The sequence below is a fragment of the Octodon degus genome, unplaced genomic scaffold (assembly GCF_000260255.1).
Source record: "Octodon degus isolate 3935 unplaced genomic scaffold, OctDeg1.0 scaffold00083, whole genome shotgun sequence".
In the NCBI taxonomy this organism is placed as follows: domain Eukaryota; kingdom Metazoa; phylum Chordata; class Mammalia; order Rodentia; family Octodontidae; genus Octodon; species Octodon degus.
Genome location: NW_004524659.1, coordinates 9,904,162 through 9,929,111, shown reverse-complemented (window position 1 = coordinate 9,929,111; position 24,950 = coordinate 9,904,162). Strand labels below are relative to the sequence as shown.

The 24,950-nt window shown below is 38.2% G+C and overlaps 1 protein-coding gene across 1 annotated transcript in view; it reads right to left on the bottom strand.

Annotated features, from left to right (window-relative positions):
• LOC101569889 (zinc finger protein 420) overlaps positions 1 to 24,950 on the bottom strand; it is an 84,303-nt gene that overhangs the window by 4,998 nt on the left and 54,355 nt on the right. Inside the window, exon 7 of the mRNA XM_023721572.1 lies at positions 20,464 to 21,259. Within this exon, the coding sequence (XP_023577340.1) occupies positions 20,464 to 21,259 (796 nt within the window). The remainder of the gene's footprint in view (positions 1 to 20,463; positions 21,260 to 24,950) is intronic.

Sequence of the window (24,950 nt, the reverse complement as noted above, 5' to 3'; positions counted from 1 at the left end):
CCAAGCTAAAATTTATAATGTATATTAAAATTTTTAATAAAGAGTTCAGGGACTTGTGGGAATATATAAAAGATGAATAGGAAAAAAGAAAAAGAATCTGAAGAAAGAAAAATATCTCAACAAATAATGGTAAATAACATCCTAAACTTGGTATAAGATATATATTTGTAGATGTAAAAATCCAGTGAACTCTAAATAGGATAAATAAAAGGGAAATATACCTAGATACATCACATTCAAAGTACTAAAAATGAATATAAAATTCTTGAAGGTAGAGAAAAATGATAATATTCAGGAGATCAATAATTCAAATGAAGGGCTAGCCAAATAGCTCAGCAGATTAAAGCGCCTACTTAGGCAGGTACAATGGCAGGCCCAGGTTCAATCCCTAGTATGCTATGTCAGCTCCTCCCCCAGTGAGCGCTGAAACAGTGATTGAGACTGGGCATGGTGGCACACACCTGTAATCCCAACGCTTGTGAGACTGAACACAGGTGGGTCACTATGAGTCTGATGTATATAGTGAGGCCCTGTAGACCTTGTCCTAAAATTAAAAAAAAAATTTAAATGATTACTTTGCTCATGAAAGAGAAATAGAAAAAGCTGGGTTTGGTGGTGTACACCTATAATCGCAACACTCAGAGGCTGAGGTTGGAGGATTAGTGCAAGTTTGAGACCGGCCTCAGCTACAAAGTGAGCTTAAGGCCAACTTGAACTATACAGAGCCAGTCTCCAGCCTGTCAAAAAAAAAAAAAAAAAAGGTCAGAAGAAAATGAACAAGTCATTTAGACTAATAAAAAGAAAAAAAAAAGATTGTGAACATAAATTCTTTTTTATTAATATTTATTTATTTATTTATTTATTTGGTATTTGTTATACAGCTCGGACTCATAGTGATCCTCCTGTGCAGCCTCCCCAGTGCTGACATTATAGGTGTGCACCACCATGCCCTGGTTTCAGTGGCCAGCACAGTGCACCCAGGTTTCTAGGGCTGGCACAGCATGAGGTGCCGGGCATCAGACCTGAGTCCTTGCACTTGCTAGACAGGTGCTTAGACCCCCGAGCTATCTCTCTAGCCCTGTAAACAATTAATTCTATTTTCAGTGAAAATATCATTCAGGAATAAAGGTGAAATGAAGCCATTTTTCAGATAAATGAAAATTAAGATGATTAGGTGCTAATAGAACAGTTCTAAAACAAATACTAAGGACAATTAACAGACTAATAGAAGTGATATTAACAACTCCAAATCTCTCCAGGAATAAAAATATCAAAATAGAGAAATATTTATATGAATAAGACTATTTTCCTCTTAAGTTCTCTGGGTCAAGAATGACTATTTAAAAGCAAAACTTGCTATACTGTCTAGTGGTGCTTTCAGTGTATGAAGATGTAGTGTATTTGATAACTGCAAAGGGAAGAATAGATATAAAGCATATTAAGGATTTTTGGTAGGCTGGGTATATAGCCGAGTGCTAGAGCACCTCCCTAGCACACACAAGACCCTCAGTTCAATCTCCTGTACCACACACAGAAAAAGGAAACATGGTTGTCTTAGTTACTTTCTCTCATTGCTGACACAAATACCCAATATCCAAAGTCAAAGGAGGAAAGTCTTATTTAGCTCATAATTCATACAGGTTTTATCCATAATTGATTAGCTCCAACGTAGAATGGACATGGCAAAGGGGTAATCATCCATGGTGGAAGACAGCAAAATCAACAACTGAAGGAGGAGGGACAAAACTCTTGCTGTCTGTTATATTGTTTGCAGGCTACCTACCCTAGAGCAGATGTAACACAACCTTAAACCTAGTACTGGACCATGAATTAATAACTATATTCAGCAACCTCTGAAAAACCTGTTCCTCATGACTGTATGGAATTTTAGGGGAACAACTAGATACAAACCATAACAATGGCTTCTTCATTTTATAAGATGTAATATAATGTTAACTCTAGGTAGACTGTGAAAAATTAGATATATGGATGTTTAACAATATCCATTAAAAGGAGTTAAAAGAGATAGCTGAGAAGGTAAAATGAAATAAATAATAAAAATTTCAAATATTTTAAAACAAAGTAGTAAAGGAGAAAGAGAAACTAAAAGTGGGAACTGTTTGGAAGATTATGAACTAGAAATACCCAACCCTCAGTTTCTCCACCAGAGATATTAAATTACAGAAATAATAAAACCAGGTATCTTTATAAGAAATCTAGAAATTAGTGAAGGAGCTATAGCACAAAGCTGAGTACATAAACAGAAGAAAAGATAGCTAAGAATGGTAAGAAGTTATCACAGTTTAGGCCCTAGCCTCTTCTAAATCCAGTGTAATGTGGTGCTTCTGGAGAATACTGCCTCCCAATTCTTGGCTCTTCTCCTGACTTCCCTTGGAGCTGCCAGAGGAACTTGTTTCTGCCTCACTTAGCTTAGGGTACTGACAGGAACAATAAGATAGATTGACTATCAGGTTGAAAGTCATAGAAAAGACATAAGCACTGTGCCAAGTTAGAATGGAAGAGAATTTGCATTTCCATAGGCATGAACCATGGGAAGAAAGAGATTAGGCAGAGGAATATAATAGAAACCAAAAGTTCTTGAGAAAAAAAAAATAACCCAAAACAGTCAAAACCAGCTACACACACTGTAATAAGTCCACACATACAACACAAAAGAAAATTGAACTTTGTTTGTATAGAAATTACATTTGCATTCCCAAAGTCTGAATGTTGTTAGAACCCCTAGGTAGGCTGACTGATGAAGGTCTTTCCCTTCCACAACAGTCAGACTTTATTTTTTTATTTACTTTTTTCCTGTATTTTAGGGAAGGGTCTACAGGGTGTTCAGGGTCTCACTACTAGATGGGACTCAGAGTGATTCTCCTGTTTATAGCCTCCCAAGTGCTGAGATTACAGGCCCATGCCACCACACCCACTCAGTTGCCATCTCAGCACACTCAGGGGGTGGGACCAACATGGCAGGCCAGGGGATTGAACCTCTGCCCCTGTGCCTGCTTGCAGGTGCTTTAATTCTCTGAGCTATTTGGCCAGCCCAACAGCCAGTCTTTAAAGACAGGAAAAAGAGGTAGCCATTTTTCTTAAAACTTCAAATCTAAACAAAAGATCAAAAGACATTTTAAGGGATAGAGAAACAAGGCCAACCAAAGGGTCAAAATAAAACTTCAGTTATGCAAAGGTCTATGATGAATTTAGAATAAGTGTGTTAAAGAACTCAATGATAGATAGCTAGGAATGTGGCTCAATAGTAGAGCTACTGCCTAGAATGTGCAAGGCCCTGGGTTCCATCCTCTACATAACAAAGGAAAACAAATTCCAGCAGATCACAGACAATCAAATGAAATTATGAAAACAATATCATAAGAAAAATGAGAATATTAGAAATTTCAATAAAAATATTAAACAGAAATTTTAGAGCTGAAAAAACAAATGAATTTAAAAATTCACTAGAAGGATTCAACAGCAGATCTCAATAGGCATGAGAATTAGCAAATTTTAAGACAGGTCATTTGAAATCAAATTAAGAGAACAAAATGAATAAAGTTTTAAAAAGGAGAGTGTCAATTAGACATACCATCAAGCAGACCAATATATATATATATAAATAAACTTACTAATTTTCATGTAATTAGTGAGAAAATCATTCAGCATTTCTTAAGTGACCATTCATCAAGGGCAACAATGAATTTAAGTTTATATATATATTGAGAGTCCTTGAAAGAAAGGGACAGAGAACTTATTTGAGGAAATAACAGCTCAAAACTTCCCAAATATGAGAGGTGAAGATAAACCCCTTTGGTTAGCTCATGCATAGGATTTATCTCTGCTTTAGATCACAAACCTTAACTATGAATGGAGATTTCCAGCCAATATTCCAAGTATGTGGCTCTTCCTTGATCAGCCAAGCTATTGATACAGGTGGCTTTCTTACCTTCTTTTTTCAAAAGCCAGATTTATGCTCACTTACCTTCAGTCAATTTTCTTGTTTCTTTCCTCAAAACCATCCAGGGTGCTTTTCCTTGCTCCAATAATGTGATTACATCTGGCTTGGAAATGGAATGGCCTGTTTACAAAGAAAAAAATGTCATATGATACAGAAAAATAGTCTTCTTTATGTTATAGTAAATTAAAGGCCAAATGATAGTAAATACAATTTTTGAAAAAAGAAGGTAAGGAAATTTAAAAAGAAGAAATCAGTTACACAGGGTAAGGTTTTTAAAAACATAATTTACAGACCTATATCCTATTTTTCTTGAGATCATGCATATAACTTTGGAGCATATAACTGAAATATAAACTTTTTTTTTTTTTCAGAACCAGGAATTGAACTCAAGCCCTTGTGCTTGCCAGGGAAGTGCTTATTCCACTGAGCCATCTCCTCGGCCCTGAAATATAAACTTTAACTCCTTTTACCAATCCCTGACTTTGCTACCTTCTAGCTGTGTGGAATCTTGGGTAAGTCCCTTAAACCCACTCTGCCTCAGTATTTTTATTTGAAGATGGGGATAAAATAAAGATATCTGATTTAATAAGAATTAAATCAGTTGATCTATGTGTGTAATACATTTAAAGTACTTAAAACATTACCTTTACAAATAGATTACAACTTTTAATGATCAGATAAAAAAATTTGTCTTAGGAAATGAAACATGTTTGCTTCAGCTTTTAACAAATTCCATTAATTTAGTCCTTTGCTATATAAATAGCAGAGGTTCTTTTAAAAATTATAACCATCTAAGATGCTCCGTCAAGCTGTTCTTCCTGCAAATGGATTAGATAATGTAGTATGTACACTAATTCTGAGCATAATAAAAAAGAAATCTAGATCTTTTAATAATGGTTGTATGATATATGCCACAGAATTCGAATGTGCCTCTTCCTTAAATGTAACTCTAAGTAGGACAGAAAAAGCATGAATATCACTGAAAGGGAAGATGAATACATTTATAATGGAGCTGTAATTTCTATACTAACGAAGTTCAAATCACTTATTTGGAAAAATGGGAAAAATAATTTACTTCTGTCAGAGGCTAGCCTTGAAAATCAGAGTAGAAAAAGCACATATCCTAAGGGCAATAGTCTACATTATCCTAAGTTATTTGAGGCAGAAAACATACCTAGTGAGACCAAATTACCATAGTTCTCCATCATCACATTCCGGTATAAAGTCTTCTGAAAAGTGCTGAGATATTCCCACTCCTGCTGAGAGAAGTCTATGGCCACGTCCCTGAATGTCACTGATCCCTGGAATGTCAAATCCATATATTACTAGAAAAATTAAAGGATGTTCTGAAGATGGACAGAAAATATATAGACTGTCAGCAACCCATTCAGAATGCCTCTTGTCCCTCAGGAGCTATTCTACTCCCCATTCCTTTTCTCCAATACGTTTTCCTATTCTTAACCTCCATTGTTGCTTAGACTTCATTCTTTAAATTCAGAGACATGAACTCGATGTATTTGACATCTAGCATTTCCCCCATTCCAGCACATGGAGAGCTGCACCGGGATGTGCAGCAGGGTGCCACAAGCAGGCTGTCAGGAGGAAAAACACACTGTGAAGCCGGGTGAGGGGATGATGGTGGTGACCTCCATGCTGTTCCACTGGTCCTCAGGTCTGTTTTTGTCTTAGTAACTCATATGTTTTTATTTTTTATATGTTTTTAAATAAATATGAGTTACTGGGGAAATCTTTTGCTTTCAAAAGAAGATAAAATTTTAACTGAGCATTTTCTCAGACTATAAATTTTCAATTTTAGAAAGGAAGGACTACAGAATTCTGGTAACTTTACTTCATTCCTCTTTTGAAATCTCGTTCTTTTGCATGTAGGCTGAACCAAGTAATTTGCTTTTAATAAACAGCTAAATTGCTAAGATGTTACATTTGAGGGGCCAGGGAGATGGCTTAGTGGAATAAGCACTTGCCTGGCAAGCGCAAGGGCCTGAGTTCAATCCCCGGTTCCACCAAAAAAAGATGTTACATTTGATGAAGGTTACAAAGATTTATAAATTCCATATTGCTTTCCTTCCCTTGGTGTCTCATTTGCTCACTGGTAAAGCCCGCAGGTTTTAAGAGTTCTACTGACAGAACCTCATCACAGGAAATCATTGAATGGCCTCAGTCAAGAGCCTGTGAATACTTGAGATTCTCATACCATCCTTATGAGGAACTGTTAACCACTTAAATGGGATTGGCAACACATCCCCACTAAGTTGAGCATAAAGATGCCTTCAGGCCTGGTCAATGCTTTGATAAGCTCATAAGAGACTCAGAGTCAAGGGAAAAGTAAGCCAGTCTAGATGTCTCACCAGCAAAAACTATGAGATAAATGTTGATTATCTTAAGTCACTAAGCTTCAGATTAAGCCAGATGTTTTTGGCGATGCATACCTATCCTCCCAGCTACTTGGGAGGCTGAGGCTGAAGGATCACTTGAACCCAGGAGTTTGAGACAAGCCTGGGCAACACAGCAGATTGTATTATTTTAAAAAGGTCCTATTTTTTTCATAGGTATAAATAAAAAATACACTGAGTTAAAGAACACTGAGGAAGGATGAGAAAATACATTTTACCCAAGATCAGTATGTCCCACTTAAAAACAGAATACTGTAGTCCTGATACTTATTTCAGGGATTTCCTGCCAAGATCCATGATCTCCAAGTTTGTAGGTCCCAGTTATCTACTAATCCACACAAAGTATGGATTCTTACTCTACAATGACATTTGGTCATTCAATAGCAAATTTCTATATTCATTATTTGGCAATTTTAAGTGTGTGACATTGTATGTTTTGTTACAGTCAAATACAACAATTGTCTCTAACTCATCAAATCAGATTTCACCCAGAAGGTATAAATCTTTACTTCAAAGAACTTAAATTTGGAGCCAAGGAGATAGCTAAGTGGAATCAGTGCTTGCCTGGCAAGTGCAAGGTCCTGAGTTCAATCTCTGGTACCACCAAAAATGAAATAAAATAAATGAATAAATTTTAAAAAAAGAACTTAAATTCATTGTTGCCCTTGATGAATGGTCACTTAAGAAATGCTGAATGATTTTCTCACTAATTACAGGAAAATTAGTAAGTTTATTTATTGTCAGAACTGGGAATGGAACTTGGGGCCTTCTGCTATATTAGGCGAGCCCTTTATCTCTCTGTATTAAGTAGTAAATTGAGAGCAGGCCACACAGAGAGGATGCTGGGTAATGTGAAATCACAGTTCAGCGGATGAGTAACAGCTAGATGCTTCTAGGTAGATGCCTCTGCTATTTTTGTTATGGGAAGTTTCCCCTACTGGGAAACATCAGGAAAATTTATGAAAATACCTGTATAACCTAAAAACACATAAAAATTTCAACCAAAAACATTTCAACAAGGACAGAAATATCAACTTACATAGGCCATGGTTTTAGACTTGCAAAAGACCAGTCTTCAGGGTTCCTTTTAGCAAAAACATACAGATCTAGAAAGCTGGGGCTGAGAAAAGGAAAGACCTTGAGATCATTTTTGCCTTAGTGTTGCTAAAATAGAACTAAACCAATTTAATATTGCTGTTTGGGTCTTGTGCTCCAAGTTTCAGACTATTTCACATCACATACAATTTGGGCCAGTTAGCATTCTTTATTCTTTTTTTTTTTTTTGTACTGGGTATTGAACTCAGGAACTTTGTGCTTTTCAGGCAGGCACTTAAGTCACTGAGCTATTTCCCTCCAGCCCCAATTACAGTTCTAAATAAGTCCAAATCATAGAGGTCTCCACTAAAGGATTACAGAAGACAGGCATTTCTGCATTAAAGACAGAATGTTACAAGACCTATGTTACTGAGTTTTCTGGCCATTGTGTGATTTTAGTAATACTTTCATCTATTAATAGTGTTTTTGTTTTGATCTTGATTTTTTAAAGCTTCTTCCACATTATTGTTGCAATTACTATAGGATAACTTGAAATACATGTGCATCTTTAAAATTTTGTTAACATGAAGATGTTCTCCCAAAAGGAGACTTCAAGAAAGTTCAAAGTAGGTATGGTAGCACACACTTGTACCCAGCTACTCAGGAAGCTGAGGCAGGAGAATCACAAGTTTGAGCATAGCCTGGGAACTTAGGGAAATCCCTGTCACAAACCAGAAAATAAAAAGGGGCTGGAAACGTAGCTCAGTGCCTAGGCCTTGGGTTCAAATCTCAGCACCATTAAAAAAGAAAAGAACTCCAAGCTCTAGGCAAGCTTGCTCATGCCTACAGTCTAGCACCCTGAGAGGCTGAGCCAGAAGAATTACTAATCTGAGTCTAGTGTGAGAAATTTACTGCTTTAGTGAAACTTTATCTCAAAATTTTAAGAATTGAAGATGGGCTGGGGATTTCCTCAGCATAAAAGCTCTGCATTCAACCCACAGTACAAAAACAAACAAACAAACTCTTAGAAGGGATGGGGTTATAGTTTAGGAATAGAATGTCCCTGGATTCAATCTCCAATAACACCAATCGAAAAAAAAATTTTTTGTCCTTTAAATTTAGATTGTTTTACTAAATGGCTTATGTTCCCTTTCCTTTGGATACCAATATTTGAACTTAATCATTTTTCCCCAGGTACAGTGCTTGACTAATTTCTTTTCTTTTTATTTCTTTTTTTTTTTTTTTTCTCAGAACTGGGGATTGAACTCAGGCTCTTGCTCTTGTCAGGGAAGCACTTGTTCTACTGAGCCATCTCCCTGGCCCCTAACTAATTTCTTATATAAATGATATTTCTAGCCTTGTTTTCTCCTTGTCTTTCTTCTTGGGTGCTGGGGTTGAACCCAGGGTTTTGGGCATCCTAGGCAAGTGCTCTACCCTGACCTACCTCCCAGGCCCTAAATGATATTTCTAAAGCTTCAGCCAAAGCATGATGCCTCCTAAATAACTACTAAATTACGTTACCCCATTAGTTTCACTTTGCAGCTCACCTAATTAGAAGAAAAATTGTAAGGTATAAAAGTTACAAATCAGACATGGTGGCATGTGCCTGTAATCCCAGCACTGAGGGAGTCTGAGCCAGAAGGAAGGTAAGCTTGAGTCTCACATGGGCAACTAAGTGAGACTTTGTCTCAAAATAAAAAAAATGAAGAGGACTGGGGAATGTATCTTAATGGTAAAGTGCCCCCTGGGTTCACTCTGCAGTTCCATGAAAAATGTAGAGCAAAAATCTATTTACTATTGCCATAGATTTCACAGAACTAATATAATTTATTCCTATCCTGATGTTAAATACAGATGTCACTGTCTTTCCAATGAATTCACAAGGTAAATTGCTAGTCTTTTCCTTCATCATACACTTCACACACTTACCTTTACTCATATTTAACCTTCAGTGATTTATGTAGTGTTAGCAGATAGAACCCAGGGTTTAACGTATGTTTGGTATATACTCCACCACTGAGCTGTATCTCCAGGTCCTAAAAAGCATTTTAAAGGAAATAACCGTATCTCTTTAGCAATTATATTGCCCCCTAATACTACAAATTCCTGGTCTAACATACTGTAAACACTTAACAAAAGTCTGATTTTTTTAAACCACTCCACATTGATATAATTTTTTCAGCATGGGGAATTGGTTCCAAGGGCTCTATTACTGAACTAAACCCCAGCCCTATTATTATCATTTTTTTTGAGACAGTCTCACTAATTTCCTTAGCATTAAACTTGTGATCTTGCCTTATTCTCTCAAGTACTGGGATTATAGATGTGTGCCACTATGTCCCCCAATAGCTAGAAAATTTTAAAAAGGAAATAATTATAGAAGCATACAGAAGATATATGTGAGACAATAATTTTAAATAACAAAAACCATAAAAAATTATAGTAGGCAATCAGCTCAACATATTATGGTCTGCCATATAATATTATACCATTAGTAATAACGATGACATTAATTTATACTAAGTGGTGGGAAACATTAGTTTAGCAAAGAAGTTAGGTTTACAAAAGTATACATAATATTAGAAAGTGATATTCTCCTAAACTGAAATTAAGAACACAGCTCTCTTGTCACTTTCAGGAACAGAAAACAAGCTTTAAGCTCAGAGAGCTAAAAACAACTCAATGTCAGTGTTTCTACACTGATAACAACAAGAGAATAAGAATATCACCTGCTATATATAGTTGTTCCAAAAACTAAATGAGATAATCTGTATAAACACTAAAAAGTATATCTTCTTTTTTTCCTCCCATTATAGGGATTGAACCCAGGGCCCCATATGTGATAGGTAAGTCACTGAGCTACTCCCCTAGCAGTATAGCATGAGGCTAATGTAAATTATCATTACTGAAGATGAATATAAGTATATGTCCTGTAATATGGTATATACAATGGATTAATTATATTTCCTTTTTTCTTGTAGTAAAATTAGGGTTTTTTTCTCTCTTAAAATTTCAATTTTAAAACTTTCAGTGCTGCTTGAGATATAATTCAGTAGAAAAGTTCAGGCCTGGTAAGGTCCTAGATTCAATCTCCAATACAAATATATGTAAACATATAAACCAGTACCTATTTGTATGAAAAAGACCTTATTAGAAAGGATAGGAGAAAATATTCCATTTATCAGTTCCCATCTTACAGAGACTAAGAAAAACACCAGCCAACTGCATCAAAATCTTTTTAAAGAGGATCTGGCAAAATGGAAAATGGCAAAGAATCTTATTGTTCCATGATATGGAGATTAGGGTGATTATAATCTTTGGAAATATTATTTGTATTTGTAAGACATCTGAACGTCAGCTCCTGGTGTTATTTCTCCAAGAGTAACTTTAATACTCTAAATTATCAAATCTGTAGATACTAGATCTGTCAATGTGGTTGAAAGAAACATTTAGCAGTTGGTGAATATCCTTTAGCTATAGAGCACTGACAGAATTAGATATAACGCAGTACAAAGATCCTCCCATTGATAGAGGGAAAATAACTTTGTAGATAGGAATGCTTATGACAAGCGGGCAGAAGTTTTTTGTATAAAGAAAATGCTCAATAAATGTGACATTGGGCTGGTGAGATGGCTCAGTGGTGTAAAGCACCTACTTAGAACAAGCTTAGCAAAGCACAGGGACCGGGGTTCAATCCCCCAGCACCACATGCCAGCCAGCCCCACCCCCTGGTGGGCTGAGCTGGCCACACACACACACACACACACACACATAAATAAATAAATAAAATGTAAAAAAAAAAAGTCAAATTCAATAAATGTGACATATCCCCCTTCCATTTTTATCTGCATAACTAATTACAATATTTCGGATATAATACTTCCAAAAGATTTTTATAAGATTATATTTTTACAGTTGGACTGCATACATCATTTAAAATGTTCTTGAATAATAATTTTATCCATATTATGAAGACTTTAACAAAGATCATAGCTATATATACTTATTTACAAACAGAAATTTTATTATCTCCAAAATATCGTATCCCAATAATGTGAAGGTTTACTTACCTATTCCCATGACTCTGGCTAAGGGGAAATAGCTCATTAGAATAAGCGCCTGCTTGGAAAGCACAAAGTCCTGAATTCAATCCCCAGTATTGCAAAATAAATAAATAAATTTGCAGGCCCATGATGCTGGCTAAAAGTGTGCAAAACTGTCCCAGAGATGTAATCTTTGATTCTATATTTAAAAAAACCCATTATAATACATTTTTAGGTCATGTACTCCTTTGAAAAATACAAATTTACAAATGTAAACAGCAATTATCCATGCAAGTTCAAAGGAGTTGTGTCCTTGGTACACCAATAAATACAAAGGACAACTGGTTAAAAACTGCAACAATTGAGCCCCTGTTGTACTCCACTAACTTGCAAGAGCATGACATTTAACTTCATATTTTCCTTACTTCTGATCTACAGAAACCAAAAAGGGAATGATCCAGGTAACTACAATGCTGAGCATTTACTATCTTTCACAGCTGTACCCCTTGTACATAGAGCAAGGTGAATCTGGTTCTTTGACACACAACTGTAATCCTAGCACTCTGGGAGACTGAGGCAGGAGGATTTCAAGTTGGAACCCTAACTGGGCGATTTATAGAGATCCTGTCTCAAAATATAGAACTAGCTGGGGATGTAGCTGAGTGGGAAGGCTCTGGGTTCGACTCAGTGCAGAGAAGCCGGGGTGTGAAGAGGTGGGGTAGGGAGTGTAAGCCTCCAACCTCACCTGATTCTCCCAGCTCTCAGCCTGCTTGTCAGTAAAAGCACTACTCTGCAGGGAACTCAGCTCAGCACTGAGGCTATCACTGGCAAACACAGGACAGGAGAGAAGATAGAACAAGCAATTTTGCAAGTCCTGGAGACATCCCAAAATTTACAAGGGACACTTCAAAGAACTCAGCCCACTGAGATGCAAGACTGCCTGAAAATTTTAACCACAGACGTTTATTGGTGTCTTCCCGCGTAAGGTCCCTGCGTACTTTTCATCCCTATAAAAGGGACACACTTGTCTTTGTTTGGGGCAGAAGGTTTTACTGCATTCTGCCTGAATCCAGGCACAAGAAATTCTATGCTATATTGCCTTTATACAAGCCTGGTGGTCTCTGCTGCTATAGTTCCCAAACACATAGTATACCCCTGCGAACTCCCAAATAGAAATCCTGTTCCTACTTCTTTTGGTTCCCTGTCTCAGGGGCAATTCCTCATCCACAATTCCTACCCTAACAGGACGACTGTATTTTTCTGCTGAGAACTGTTATTCAGGACTCAATATCTGACTCCCAACCCAGGGCCACTTCTCTGCAGCTGTCAGTCACTGTGATTGAGAAATGGACACAGGAAGCATCAGGGAACCTGGAGATGTGGGGCACAGAGAGGCTCACCACACCGCTGCACCAATGCACGTACACGTTAAAGACACGCACCTTGTGTCCCCCGTCACACAGACACCTTGGCACTCTTCACACCGCATTCACTGAGAGGCGCGCAGCCTCGCCCTCTCCCCCGCCACACGCCTTCCCTCACAGATGCTATCCCCCTGCCCCCAGTTCCCACTGCGGCGCAGCCCCCCTTTCGCAGCCCACTCTCACCAACCAGGCTGGGCCCTGTGGGTGCCACGTCTGGGCCCACAGGGTCGCTCTCGCAGCCACCCACAGCCACTTCTCCCTCAGGTAGGACCCAGATATTGAAAACAGAGCCACGTGTGCCTGTGGGAAACGTAGTCCACGCTAGACCGTCCAGGACCTCAGTCTCCTGCGGGAAACAAAGTCCAAGGTTGCTAAAACCTGGAAGAAAAGACACCGGGATCCAGGACTGCAGCCCGGACCTACCCCGGGTCGCAGTCTTCTGGGCGGGCTGACAGCGCCTGGAGTGCGCATGCGCAAGTGCCTGAGGAGGGCAGGCTGACATCTTCAGGTCTGAGAATAGAGGCAAGTTTAGCTGCTCTAGACCCAGTTATTTAAAAGAATGAAACTTTGGGGCTGGTCTTTTTCTATCACTCAGGCCTGTGAAAATCCTAAAAAACAAACAAAACAAAACAAACAAAACAGTGCTTTGACTGCAAGAAAGATATCTTGAGATTATAAGGTTGACCCAGAATTTCCATTCTGGCATATGTATTCTTATGTATATGTGTATGCATTTACATATACTTATATACATGTATAGATAGCATAGCATTGTGAAAAATTCTTTAAAATTTTCCTAATTTTCAAAAAACACTTGTAATGCTACAGATTTTAGGAAGGAGCTACAAGGTGGGCATGGTGGCACATGCCTGTGATACCAGCTACTTGGGAGGTTGAGGCATGCGAATCACAAGCTCAAACTCGAACTGAGCAATTTGGGCCATGTCTCAAAATTTTAAAAGGATTGAGGGTGCACCTCAGTGTTTAGAAAGCTTGCCTGGCATGTAGGATTCTGTGATTCAATCTCTACAAGGGGCTACGTTCAATTTCCCTCTTTTGCAATTACAATATATACATCTCACTTTAACTACTTTATCTCACCTGAAAATATGGTTTGCCATTAACAGTGTATATTATACAAAATCTTCTGCCTCAAAGCTTTCAAATCTAAACTGGAAAAATAATAGTAAGCATTCACACTAATCCAGATGGAATGTGCATATTCACATATAATTTCAAATATATATATATATATATATATATATGTATTAGTTTTCTCCATACAAAATGGTTAAAGATCAGCATATAAGTATTATTTTCAAAACTAGAAAAGGCTACAGTATAGGTGCAGACTAATTTTAAAAATATGACTTTTACTGCACATTAAGGAATTTCCTATTTTCCAGAAAAGCAATGCTCAAGTTAGTATTCCTGCAGACATCAGTTTTCATGTTTATATATGTTAAATTCTCTAATTAGGTTGGCAATGTTCATTTTAACTTGTGATGTTGACATTTTCTCATCATGATTGTTCTATTTGACATTTTCAATCCAATACATGGGTGTTCCCAGTGCTGGGGAGGCTGAGACAGAAGGATCACTATGAGTCCAAGCTGCAGAGTGAGACCCTGTACCAAATACATACATACACACATATATACACAAATGATTTTTTTTTTTAGTGGAACCAGGGATTGAACTCAGGCCCTTGAACTTGCCAGGCAAGCTCTTATTCTACTGAGCCATCTCCCTGGCCCCATACACAAATGATTAAAAAAAAAAATCTGGACTCTGCTCATCTTACTCTAAGGCTCCATTTTCTCCCAACCTGAAAAATCATCTCAAAGTGTTCTCTTCCCTTTGAATCAAGGTTCAATAGATTATACACCTTTAATTTTAGCCTGATCTCTTACAAATGGTAAACAATGAAATAATATTTCTCTTCGGTTTGTAGGCTCAGCAAAGTGATCTTTCAATCACAGACATATTTCTAAGATGTTGAATAGCTCAACTTCAGATAATGCATAAATCCAGGCTTGGTGACACATGGCTATAATCACAGCATTTGTGAGGCTAAAGCAGGACTGCAGTTTCAGGTCAGCCTGGAATACATAATTTATGGCAAGCCTGAACTCCATAGTGAGCCCTTGTCTCAAAGAAAAAAAAAAAAAGAAAAAAGAAGAAAGAAAAACCAACTACTTTTGAGAATTTGATTTAGTGCCGCTGTTTGAATTCTGAATTTTATACCACCATGGATTGTGAAAGCTCAGTATTAGTACAAATGAATAGTAAAAGCTGGACATTGTGCTGCATGCCTGTAATCCCAGCACTCTAGGAGGCTGAGGCAAGAGGAGTAAAAGCCCTGGGTTCCATCCCAGTAGAGAGAGAGAGAGAGAGAGAGAGAGAGAGAGAGAGAGAGAGAGAGAGAGAGAAATTGTTGTCACTTTTTTCCTACCTGCTGGTGATGGAGGCAGTCTTGCTTTATGATTCTACAGGTGTGCAAAAAATGGATACATATAGGAGATGACACTGATGACAGTAACCATATATGCCAGGCACTGTGCCACACACCTCTAACCCCAGTACTCAAGTGGCTAAGGTAGGAGGATTGCCCTGAGTTTGAGCACAGCCTGGGTGGGCTACATCATGAGTTCAAGGCCAGCCTAAAATAGATAGCAAGACCTTGTTTCAAAAAATATTAATCACATATACTAACATCCCAAAGGGTAAAAGTCACCACATGCTCAGAATGGTTCCACTTAGGGACAAAGTAAGGCAGTAGGGGCTATGAGATTCAGGCTATGAAATAACAAGAGGATAAAGTGTCCCTTGCCTTCCATGTGCGAATGCAAATATCTTGCTTTGCTGGTTTCACAGGCTGACAGGAGGACTCCTATTAGGTTAAGGACCAAGTAGGACAAGAGACATTACCTGGTTGGAAGTGTTTCTTACTGGATGGAGGCTTATCAGGTAACAGTTAGTATTAGAAATGTAGGGCCCTGAAGGGAGGCTCAAAATTACAGGGATAACACAAAAAAATTTTAGGTTTTACAGTATAGAAGGAAAAAAGCAGCAATGTGTAATAGTTATGTCTTGGTAATTTCCTTATAAAAATTAGTATCATGAAAATATGGAAATACAAAAAAAAGACAAGTCACAATACACTTCTACAATAATAGCCAAAATGAATATTCTTTTTTTTTTTCCCAGAACCGGGGATTGAACTCACGCCCTTGCACTTGCCAGGGAAGCGCTTATTCCACTGAGCCATCTCCCCAGCCCCAAAATGAATATTCTAATATGTGGATTTTAAGGATTTTTTTTGATACTGAGGATTAAATCCAGTGTCTTCACACTGAGCTCCAGCCCCAGCTTAAGCTTGTGATCCTGCTCCAGCCTCCCAGAGTGTTGGAATTATAGGCATGTACCACGACTTAACAGATTTTTTTGATGTGTGCTATGACTTAATATGCAGTAAGTCCTTAACAAAATTTTATTGGCTACATACAGTACAGGTGATTATTTTTCCCTGGTATTGGGGATTGAATCCAGAAACATACTAAGGTACCTCCACAGCCCATTATTTTTTAGGGGGTGGGCTCTAGTTATCTGGGTTGGCCTCAAACTTGCCAACTTCTTGCCTCAGCCTCCTAAAAAGCTAGGATTACATAGACATGCCACCATATTTGGCTATAGTAATTTTAATCATTTTTAAATTATTTATTTTGCAGTACTGGGGATTGAGCCCAGTATCTTCACACAGAGAGACAGCCCCAGTCCTTAACTTTTTTGGTTTGAACCAAGTTCTTATGAAGTCATTAACCAACTTGTTGAGGCTGGGCTCAAACCTGCGATCTTCCTTTTTCATGTTCCCAGAGTGCTGTAATTATAGGTGTGTGCCACCATACACGATTTTAATCATTATTTTAGAGTATGTTTCTTTTACTTAAAAAAAGTTTAAACCAGGAGCGGTAGTACATTACTGAAATCTCAGCTACTTGGGAAGCCAAAATTAGTAAGTTCAAGGCCAGCCTGGGAAACTGAGCCAGACCCTACCTGAAAAAAAATAAAAGGCCTAGATAGTGTTTGCCTAGTACAAGGAAGGCCCTGGATTCAACCCTAGAAGAGATGAAAACAGTTAACAGCAAAAGATAGACAAGTCCTTCATTAGGCAATCAAGAAGCCACGCTTATCACAAATGACAGCTTCATGTGTGGTATTACTCCTGATCCAACAGGAAAAAATGTGGAAGTGGAAGACAGGACTACTGATGATCCAAACCCCATGTAGGCCTATGATAAGGTGTATGTTCATCTCTTAGTGTTAAACAACAACAGCAACAACAAATTAAAGCAAAAAACCAAAAAAATTTAAATGCTTATATGAGAATATATAAAAATGTTTTGTGCAGTTCTACAACATGTAAGGGGGCCATGGACATGGCTCAGTAGAATAAACACTTTCTTGGCAAGAACAAGGGTCTGAGTTCAATCCCTGGTTCCAAAAAAAAAAAAAAAAAAATCTACAACATGTATATTTTAAACTGTCTTTACATGTATGGTGGCACATGCCCAGCACTGGCTGGGGTGGGGGGGGCACTAAGGCAGGTAAATTGCTGCAAATTCTAGGCAAGCCTACATTACATATGAAATGCAAGGCCAGTCTGAAGTATACAGCAAGGCTGTCTCAACCCAAACAAAACAAAACCTATTACAAATGTGCCTGGCAAGTGTAAAGTCCTGAGTTTGATTCCTAATACCCCCCCAAAAAAGTTAAATGAAAAACTTTAAGTCTATGGAAAGGTTAATAATAAAGAAAAATACTATGTTATATGTACTACAGCCTAGCTATACAGTATGTATAGTTTATAGTAGTAGATAGTAGATGTCCTGGCCTTCACATTCACTCACCACTCACTTATTGGCTTACCCAGAACAAATTTCCATCCTGTCATGGTAAGTGCACTATACAAGCATACCATTTCAAAATCACTTATACTTTTTTTTTTAGAGACACAGATACCACTGGGTTGTTACTGTACTGCTTCCAGCATTCAAGACAAAAATATGCTATACAAGTTTGTAGCCTAGGAGTACTAAGTGGCATGATAGAACCTAGTGTGTGGTAGACTGTACCATCTCAATTTGTGTACATACAGTATGGTTTTTTTTTTTTTTTTTAGTGGAACCGGGGATTAGAACTCAGGTCCTTGCGCTTGCCAGGGAAGCACTTATTCCATTGAGCCATCTCCCCGGCCCTGTACATACAGTATGATGTTCACACAATGCTGAAACCACCCAACAATGCAAGTCTTAGAATTTACCCCAGTTATTAAGCAATGCATGACTGTATTTTTTTTTTTTTTGTATTTAATATGGGGTCTACAGGGTCTCACTACACAGATCAGACTTGCAGTGATCCTCCTATTTTCAACTGCCCAAGAGCTGGGATTACAGGAGCGTGCCACCATGCCCAGTATCAATGGTTGTCACAGTGCACCCCACGGGTGGGGCCAGCATGGCACACTGGGGTTGAACCCTGGTCCCTGCATCTGCCTAAGCAGGCGCTTTAGTCTGCTGAGCTATCTGGTCAGTCCCTGCATGACTGTATTTTAAATCATCACTAGATTACTTATAATATCTAATACAACACAACTGTGTGAATAGGTGCTATACATATTACTTATAGCAATCTATACATGTTTAGTACAGTCACAATTTTCTTGAATATTATCATCTGAGGTTCAATATGCAAATATGAGCCCCATGAATATGGAGACCTGAGTGTATTGTTATTTCAACTTGTCTCTGTTCAATTTTTTTTTTTTTTTTTTGTGGTACTGGGGATTGAACTCAGGACCCTGCACTTGCCAGGCAAGTGCTTATTCTACTGAGCTATCTCCCTGGCCCTGTTCAAATATTTTTAATTACAAATGAAACTAAGTTTCAAAATGAATATACTTTGGCTATTTTGTATGTGTATCTCTGGGTTTGGGGGCTCAAACTCAAGGTTTCAATACATGCTAGGCAAGAGCTCTACCACAGACCTATACCTTTAGCTAATTTCTAATCAATTTACTGGCTAATTTAAATTTTTTCATACATTCTAAAGTTATAAATCTGGATTTCATTCAAAAATTTAAATACTTGATTCAGCTTAAGAAATGTAAATGAAGATGCTCTCAGTGTTTTACATTCTATCAGAGTTATTAAGGAAGGATAATTCAAATTCAAAAAAGGATAGTTACAGAAAACTTTCCTAAATTCATTTAATCTTCTCTAGCAATAACATAATAAAATTAGAACTTGTAGCCAATGAGCACTGAACATAAACTTTATGCTAAACAATTTCCCATGTTCTCCCATATATGAACTGTTTTAATTCTAATCGCATTTTAACATTATTATTTGTTTTTCCAAGTTGAATCAGATTCAAGGCATGATTAGAACCAAAACCAACAAGATATAAACGAAAATGCAACTGTAGTGATTTAGATAGAAACAAACAAATCGTAAACACTCTCCTGCTGTTACATTAGTAGGGGTTTTCTGTCATATGACTCAAGTTTAATAAGTAATTTTTACTGGAAGTTTTTTATACATAAACACACGAAAACAAGGTTTTATACATTTCCTTAATTTTTCCTTCAGTACAAATAATCTAGTAATACATTAAGAGAATTAGGAAAAACAATCTTATTCATGCAGTCTTTCAACTTCTGCACAATCATATTAGCCTGGGTTTGCACCCTGGAATACTTCTGAACAAGAGATTAAAGGGCACTGAAAAATTTGTTGAACTTAGAAACTTGCATGGGAATGTCTTTTTCTGTTTCTGACTTGATGTATATTCCTCTGTGTTGTTTAAGAAGCAATGACCCGGGGGAGAGAGACTGAAGTCCTGCCACAAAAGCACAGAACTGTGTAACACTACATCCTATGTCAGCTTCATGGTGGTTCCGATGGTCAAGGCTTGTGATACACTGCAAGGAGCAGGACCTTGTGTTCCTGCTTTCCTGTTGCTTTGATTAAATGTTGTACCACTTGAGCCTGATGTGCTTGCTATCTGTCTTCTACAACTTCAGGTTACATGTTAGGTCTCTTCCCTTGCAGTAACCTGCTTTCTAACCCTGGCTACACAGCTTGGCCACCTGGTAAACCCTAAAACACAGGATACCATAAAATAAAACTCTATTTCTATAAAGTCCCTAAATCTGAATATGTGGGGCGTAACTAAAAATTTCGAACATTACTAACCTCCCAAAGAATTCATGCCAGTATAAATTATTTGATTTCTTTATTAAAAACTGAAGCACATGTAAAAGCCTTTTCACGTTCTCTTCCATTTTTCAGTAGTATAAATTCACTGATTTGCTGTACACTATCTTTATTTATTTATTTATTTAATGTATTTGGTACAGGGTCTTCCTATGCAGCTCAGACTCTAGTAATTCTCCTATTTTCAGCCTTCTCAGCACTGGGAGTACAGATGTGTACCAACATATCTGGTCTCTATCTTTTTATATATGTATGCCATAAAGTCTCTCACCAGTATGAATTCTTTGATGTACTTTAAGAGTTGAACTTAACCTAAAGGACTTCCCACATTTGTTACATGCAAAGGGTTTCTCACCAGTATGAACACTTTCATGTACTTTAAGGCCTGAACTGAGTCTAAAGGTTTTCTTGCATTTGTTACACTGGAAGGGTTTCTCACCACTATGGATACTCTGATGTTGAGTAAGACGTCCATAGACACAAAAGGCCTTCCCACATTCCTTACATTCATAGGGTTTCTCACCAGTATGAAGTCTATGGTGTATAGTACGTTGGTGACTACTGCTAAAAGCTCTCCCACACTCTTCACATTCATAGGGTTTTTCACCAGTATGAGTTCTGTCATGTCGAATGAGATGTGAAGGATGACTAAAGGCCTTCCCACATTCTTTACATTCAAAAGGTTTTTCACCAGTATGAACTCTTGCATGTTGTACTAGGTTTGAGGCTTGACTGAATGCCTTTCCACATTCCCTACATTCATAGGGTTTCTCACCAGTGTGAATTCTTTGGTGTATTCTCAGTCTTCCAACTTCACTGAAAGCCTTCCCACATTCATGACATATATAGGATTTCTCTCCAGTATGAACTTTTTCATGTTGAGTCAGGTGTGAGGCACGACTAAAGGCCTTTCCACACTTTTCACATCGATAGGGTTTCTCGCCAGTGTGAATTCTCTGATGTACTCTAAGGTCTGAAGGACGACTAAAGGCTTTTCCACATTCCTTACATTTATAAGGTTTCTCACCGGTGTGCATCATCTGATGTAGTCTAAGGTGTGTAGGACGACCAAAGGCCTTCCCACATTCTTTACACTCGTAAGGTTTCTCTCCATATTGATTTCTCTGATGTAGAGTAAGAGATGAATCTTTTCTATAAATGTATATCTTTCCATAGTTGATCACTTCATAACTTGACTCCAAATCTATAGGAAAGAAGAAAAACATCTGGTTTCTTTGATCAGAGAAAGTAAATGTACTATGGCATAATTAAGGGAAAATGGAAAATCTCATATATTAGAGAGTATAAGGTACTACAGAACACAATTATAAGGACAGAATTCTAGGGAGATGGGAGAGTAGACAGTGCCAGAAAACTATCTCTCCAGGAAAATAACAATGCAGAAGTTTTATGATGTAACCATTATAAACTGAGTTATATTTAAAGGCTGTAACTTCTCAGGAAAAACATGGAAGATAAATCATAGTCCATTTTCTTCAGCTCAAAACAGTTATCCATCTCAAAACCCTGAGGTAATCAACTATGTATGTGTTCTTCTAGCAGCTTGCAGCCCATTTATGTGCAGGCTTCCACAAGACCTGAGAAGACCCTAAACTCACAACTCAGTTATTCTTGGCAACAGTGAACAACAACAACAAAATCACCATAACTTGAGGAAAAGGGAGAATATAATTTCCAGAGTTATACAATATTAGCCCATATATTCAGTTTTCAACAACAAAAATCAGAAGGTATAAAGAAACAGAAAAGGGCTGGTGAGACAGTTTAGAGGACTAAGTGCCTGCTTAGGCAAGCATGAGGACCAGAGTTTAATTCCCAGCATTACATGCCACACCAGCCCTGACCACAGGTGTGCTGAGCTGGCCAATGAGTCCAGATGTGGTGCTGCACACCTGTAATCCCAACACTTGGGAGTCTAAAAACAGGAGGATCACTATGAGTCAGAGTTGCATAGTGAGATCCTGTACTAAATACATAAATTAAAAAAAGAAGGGGCCAGCCAAATAGCTCAGCGGATTAAAGCACCTGAAAGTAGGTTCAGGGACTGGGGGTTTGATCCCCTAGCCTGTCATGTGGGCCCTGCCCTGGGGGCCAGCTGAGATGGCAATTGAGACTGGGTGTGGTGGTGTGCGCCTGTAATCCCAGTTCTTGGGAGGCTGTAAACAGGAGGATCACTATGAATCCGATCTAGTAGTGAGACCCTGAACACCCTGTAGACCCTTCTCCAAAATACAAAAGAAGAAGAAGGAGAAGGAGAAGGAGAAGGAGGAGAAGGAAAGAAGGGAAAGGAAGGAAGGAAGGAAGGAAGGAAGGGAGGGAGGGAGGGAGGGAGGGAGGGAGGGAGGGAGGGAGGAAGGAAGGAAGGAAGGAAGGAAGGAAGGAAGGAAGGAAGGAAGGCAGGCAGGCAGGTAGGCAGGCAGGCAGGCAGGCAGGCAAGGCAGGCAGGCAGGCAGGCAGGCAGGCCGGCAAGCAAGCAAGAGGAAAAGTTTGGGCTACATAAAGTGAAAATAAATAATAGAACTGATCCCTGATGAATACCAGATGGTGCTCTTGCTAGAAATAAGTTTTCAAACCACTTTTTTCTTTCTTTCTTTTTTTTTTTTGTAGTAGTAAGGATCTTTTTTATTGTGAACAAGGGCTCTTGCTGTATGTTAAGCAAGCACTCACTCATTGACCTACATCCCCAACTCATAGTGTCTTAAAAAATATAAAAAAGTAAAGGAAGATGTGTGTAAAAAGTCAAGACAATGATGTACAAAGTGGCTGGAATTATGAATAAGGAGAGAGAAAACTTAAAAACAAAGAAATCCCAGAAGGAGCTTAAGAAATATAGTAACTGAAATATTTATTAGCAAGATGCAAAAATAAATTTAAATAGGCAGAAGTAAGAATTGATAAGACTCAAAAACAGTATAACTAACATCATTACATTGGGCCAGGTATATAGCTAAGCAACATAGCACCTTCCTGATAAGTACAAGGTCCTGAGTTCAATGCCCAGTACCAAAAATCAATCAATCAATCAATCAATCAATCAGGAGTCACCCACATAGCTCAGCAGATTAAAGTATATAAAAAACAAAAATTACTTTTCTTCTTCCCATTCTAGGTGCTTGGCAGCCACGGTTTACAGTGCAGTTATGGCCAAGTCCAAGAACCACACCATGCACAACCAGTCCTGAAAATGGCATAGAAATGGCATCAAGAAACCCCAGTCACAAAGATATGAATCTCTGAAGGGAGTGGATCCTAAATTCCTTAGGAACATGCGTTTTGCCAAGCAGCACAAGAAGGGCTTCAAGAAGATGCAAACACTGACAAGGCCATGAATGCATGTGCCAAGGCTATCAAGGCCCTCCTCAAGCCCAAGGAGGTCAAGCCCAATTATTATTCCAAAGGGAGTAAACTGCAGGCTCACTAGACTTGCCTATATTGCCCACTCCAAGCTTGGGAAGCATATCTGTGCCCACATTGCCAAGGGTTGCAGGCCTTGCCGGGCAAAGGCCCAGGTTCCAGCTTCTGCTCCAGCCCAGGCTCCCAAAGGTGCCCAGGCCCCCATGAAGGCTCCACAGTAAAAGCCTCTTACCTACTGATATAAAAACAGAAGACTGGTGTGACCCCTGGGGTGCCATTTGTGGTGGCTGGTGTCCTCCTGTGCTCTTTGTACAAATAAATTTGAGGCAGGAAAAATAAACGAAAAAGATTTAAGAAATAAAGGCAGAGACTAAAGGATATGTGGGGTCTTTATCAAGCAGATCAACCAGTGCAAAAATTCCAGAAGGAAAGTAAAGAAATGTGCAAAGTAATTATTAGAAGTAATAAAGGTTAAAATCTTCAAAACTTTGATGAAAGATATGAATATAATCACCCATGATATTGAATGAATTCCATGAAGGATGAACTCAGAGAACCATTATCTGAATATACTACAACTCCTGAGGGATTGCAGTAGGGAGTAGTAGAATGCTTGCCTATTATGTGCAAGGCCCTGGGTTCAGATCTAACACTGAAAAAAAAATTTTGAAAGCTGTAAAGGAAAAACAACTCCTCATATTCAAAAAATCCCCCTATGACAACTAGCAGATTTCTCATTGGAAAGTTTGGAGATCACTGATACATTCAAAGGGCTGAAAGAAAAAAAAACTTTCAACCAGGAATCTTATTTGGCAAAACTTTTACCATTTAATTTCTTCAAAAGACAATTAAACCAGGCATGGTGGAGCACACCTATAATCCCAACATTTAGGAGGATAAGGTAGGAGAATCACCTCATTTCAAGGTCAGTCTGGGCTACTAAATGAGGTCAAGGCTAGCCTGAATTTCATGAGACCCTACCACACATACACACATTACACACACACACACATTACACACACACACACACACACACACACACACACACAGAAAACAAACCAAAAAGCAAAACAAAATTTTTACAAATCCCAGAAAAACATACTAAGGGATTTATTCATAAAGCTAATTAATAAGAAAACTATCTAAGAATCTAGTCAAGGCTACTGCTTCTCCGTAAGGGCTAGAATTTCAAGTTAAGAAGAGCAGCAGCCTGGTAACACTTGACTATGAAAAGAAGTTAAGTACAGAATCTTCAAAAACGAGTGGAACCCAGGAAATCAGACTGGAACCTATACTGTTAACAACTGTTGAGAGTACACTAACCTGTCCTTAAGTCCTCAGGTTGATGATAGGGAGGGTCTGCAGGAAAATATGGGATTTTTTAACATTCATATTAATTTATTAATATTAATTATTCATATTCA